At 45.4% G+C, this 3978-nt stretch overlaps 1 protein-coding gene across 1 annotated transcript; it reads left to right on the plus strand.

The window, feature by feature from the left end:
• The first annotated feature begins 349 nt into the window (after positions 1 to 349).
• HARBI1 (harbinger transposase derived 1) lies at positions 350 to 3427 on the plus strand. Its single transcript, XM_009277523.2, has 2 exons — positions 350 to 1073; positions 1655 to 3427. The coding sequence occupies exons 1-2, from the start codon at positions 404 to 406 to the stop codon at positions 2029 to 2031; spliced, it is 1047 nt and encodes a 348-aa protein (XP_009275798.1). The 5' UTR covers positions 350 to 403; the 3' UTR covers positions 2032 to 3427.
• The last annotated feature ends 551 nt before the right edge of the window (positions 3428 to 3978 follow it).

The raw sequence follows: 3978 nt of genomic DNA on the forward strand, positions 1-3978 counted from the left end.
ACGGCTGCCGGCGGTTCGTGTCTCTGCCATTCCGGGTGTGAACGTGGCCGGGTCGGCGGTGACTGGGGATGGCTCCCAAGCCCGGGAAGCGGGCTGCTGCGGTTCACCAGCCCCCTCCCCGTCACGGGAAGTAAATTCCTGTCAGCGCCAGGCCCCCTCCCGCCAGGCAGGGCTGGAGAGTTGTCAGCCCCGCATTGAGCCGCCCTGCTTTGGCCCCCGTGCTTCTAAAAGCAGATACAAAGAAGTAAAAGGGTTTGTTGCATAACCGGAACGGTAACGGAGTCTGAAAGGCTGACCGGCAAAAACCATCCTGAGTCTCCTCCCCGTTTGGTTTATGCAGGTGAAGGCTCTGGGGAAAGCTCTGTAACAGAGGAGCCCCAGAGGACTCCCCTGGCCGTCAGCCATGGCTGTACCTATTGCAGTTCTTGACTGCGACCTCTTGCTGTATGGCCGCGGACACAGGACTTTGGATCGCTTCAAGCTGGAGGATGTCACGGATGAGTATTTAGTATCCACGTACGGCTTTCCCCGACAGTTCATTTACTACCTGGTGGATCTCCTGGGAGATAGTCTCTCTCGCCCTACGCAGCGGTCCAGGGCCATCAGTCCGGAGACGCAGATACTTGCTGCACTGGGTTTCTATACCTCTGGCTCCTTCCAGACTCGCATGGGGGATGCTATTGGCATTAGTCAAGCCTCTATGAGCCGCTGCGTTGCCAATGTAACTGAGGCATTGGTGGAAAGAGCCTCACAGTTCATTCACTTTCCTGAGGATGAAGCTACCGTTCAGAGCCTGAAGGATGACTTTTACGGGCTGGCAGGCATGCCGGGAGTGCTGGGGGTGGTTGACTGCACCCACGTGGCAATCAAAGCACCAAATGCTGAGGACCTGTCCTATGTGAACCGAAAGGGTCTCCATTCTCTGAACTGCTTGATGGTGTGTGATGCCAGAGGAGTCCTCCTGAGTGCAGAAACACACTGGCCAGGCAGCCTGCCCGACTGCACAGTGTTACAACAGGCAGCCCTTACAAGCCAATTTGAAACTGAGCTACATAAAGATGGCTGGCTACTTGGTAAGTCAAATTTTCATCGTTATTTTCTGTGGAAAGTCTGTTATATATCGGCTCCTTATTGAGTCTAGAGCCTCTGGGAACAAGTCATATGTTTACTTTTGATTGCTTTCCTGCAAATTCCTTGAGATCTGCGATGCAGTTTGGACGATCCTTCTCTTAGAAGTCTAGAACAGTAACTTCCAATCTGTGTTTTATACGGTCTGATTGTTGTATGTATGAGTTTACATTCATTCTGTTAAGACCTTGTTTTCAGTATCCTACACCTTTCTAAGCTGAATTATGCAATTTAAAATTCTGTGTAGGATCCTAGTCCAGCTGTCTTTCACTGTATTATGTAGTGAATGAATTCTCTTAAAACTCTTCTGTGTTCTTCCAGGATTTCCCTGTGTAAAACAGAATGTCTTTATCTTGTTGTTTGTCACATTTGTAAACCTGAGTTACATGTTTTCTCATGCCTTCTGTTTTAGCCACAGGAATAAGTTATTCTGTATCCGCAGTACCAGAAAACCGAGGGTGAAGAGCTGCAATCTGTGATTAACTGTAGATATATAACCTGTCCTCCTCTTTTTCACTGCTAACAGGTGACAGCTCCTTCTTTCTCCGAACGTGGTTGATGACCCCTCTGCATATCCCTGAGACACCTGCAGAATATCGTTACAACATGGCGCATTCTGCCACTCACAATGTCATTGAGCGGACGTTCAGAACCATTCGGTCACGTTTCCGCTGCCTGGATGGGTCCAAAGGCACCCTGCAGTATTCTCCAGAGAAATCCAGCCACATCATTCTGGCCTGCTGTGTGCTCCATAACATCTCCCTGGAACACGGGCTGGACGTGTGGTCTTCCCCGGCCACAGGACACATGGAGCAACCGGAAGAAGAGTATGAGCAAATGGAATCAATGGACTCGGAAGCCTGTCGTATTCGTCAGGAGCTTTTACTTACTCATTTTAGCTAATATTGTGACAGAGGGAAGGCTTCTAATGGTTCATCTGGGAAGATATACAGAGGAAATATGACCCTTCCTCCTCTTTAAGTCTGTAAGGACTAAGCAGACGTGAGACGAGGAGAAATTTTACTCTCTTCATTTCAGGCAGTATTCTGAATTTCTCTCGATCTTTCCAGAGATGCAATTTAACCGCTAAATTTTTACTGTTGTGATGCTTATAGACTCCCCTTTCATCTGATTTAGAGAACAATGACTAATGTGAGATCAGTGGAGAGACTTGGGAAATTGTCTTTGATAATTATGAAAAATCTGTAAGCCTCGCACCGTTTTACAAAGCAACAACAATTCTATGCTGCTTTGTAACCCAGAACGTTCATGACTGAATTTTAAACAGTATTTCACACGAAATAAACTTCCATGTGGACTCATGTCTACCCTGAATTCATGAGCAGCAAAGCAAACATTTATCTTTTCGTTTGCAGATACAAATTCTTGCTAAATACCATTTTGCAGTTTTGCACATCATGCAAAACCCAGCGATTCCTCTGGAAGCTGACAGCTGTGTTCTGGGAGGAGTCTGGCTTTTTGCTGGGTACACACTAGTGCTTGCACGTACCTAGAAGGTCAAGAAGGGTTGAACGTTTCTTCTTTCCCAAACAGACTGGGGAAGATGTTGAGCTGTGGTTGGCTCTGTCAGTTACTTAACAGATATTAGGAAATGGGCTAGTGAATGTAAGTCTAGTTCTCGCTAGGTATGTCTGCCACAACAGAAATTGTCAGTAACTACTCATCTTGTTGGCTGCTGTAAAAGAAATGCCAAGGACTGGCTGGTCACAAAAATTGAACTGGTTGCAAAAGTTCTCCGTTTAGATCAGAGCTGAGGTACAGAAAGGCTGCTGTACCACTGCTGGCAATCTACCTATTCAGTGGAAAAAAGATGACTAATGCACGCAGTTGTTGCTGGCACAGGACTGGAAAGTTTCCTGGCAATGTTCTCGTTCTAAAAGGTGCAGGTGTTTCCAAGGATCTCTTAACAGCAGTCTGAGAAAATTTTTGTTTCTTAGATTTTATTGTTTACTGGGCAGTAAGTGAAACACAACTGGTAGGGAATGCAGAACGCTGAAAAAATGTAGCTACTTAAAGTAGCAGTGCAACCATCTGGCACAGCAGGTCTCTCTGTTCTCTTAGAGGAAATGAGCCTGGATCGTGCCCCACGTTTGAAGAATAAGAAAGTATGGGACACGTTCCTAAGTGTAGGATGGAGATGCTGGATTAGGTATAGTTCTGTCAGGTTAGCAATGGCAGCAAGCATTTACTATCTTATAGAAAACCAAGCATGCTTTATGATGTATAAGCAGCATGTTTTCATAAGCCTTGATGAGAACTGTTACATAATATGTACAACAGTCTGAGATGTAATTATATTTTCTTTACACATCTTCCCATGAAGTAAGAACTACTATTGCTCACTGTGGCAAAAACCCTGCTCCTTTTACCTAGGAAGAAGCAGACAAGCATCGTTTTCTAAAAAAAAAAAAGATTTTTAAGGTAAGAATTGCTGCTGTGTATGGTGCCTGATGGCTCAAAATCATATCTGATGGACTATGCTAAAAATACTGATCTTTAGACCTAAACACCAGCAGAGCTGCGTGGGTGACGCTAAGGTCGAAGAAGCAGCAAGCATCGTTTTCTAAAAAAAAAAAAGCATTTTTAAGGTAAGAATTGCTGCTGTGTATGGTGCCTGATGGCTCAAAATCATATCTGATGGACTATGCTAAAAATACTGATCTTTAGACCTAAACACCAGCAGAGCTGCGTGGGTGACGCTAAGGTCAAGTGAGACTTGGACATGTGTAGGTACAAACCCTGTCACGTAATAACGAGCTGGAGTTTCTCAATTTATGCTATGAATAGCTCTTCCCTTGCTGCTGTGTATGGTGCCTGATGGCTCAAAAT

Source organism: Aptenodytes forsteri, unplaced genomic scaffold (assembly GCF_000699145.1).
Source record: "Aptenodytes forsteri isolate BGI_AS27 unplaced genomic scaffold, ASM69914v1 Scaffold146, whole genome shotgun sequence".
Lineage (NCBI taxonomy): Eukaryota > Metazoa > Chordata > Aves > Sphenisciformes > Spheniscidae > Aptenodytes > Aptenodytes forsteri.

Coding starts and splice junctions, on each gene's coding strand:
- HARBI1 (XM_009277523.2), top strand. CDS start 404: ATGGCTGTACCTATTGCAGTTCTTGACTGCGACCTCTTGCTGTATGGC. Junction 1,074..1,654: donor TAAAGATGGCTGGCTACTTG/GTAAGTCAAATT, acceptor CACTGCTAACAG/GTGACAGCTCCTTCTTTCTC.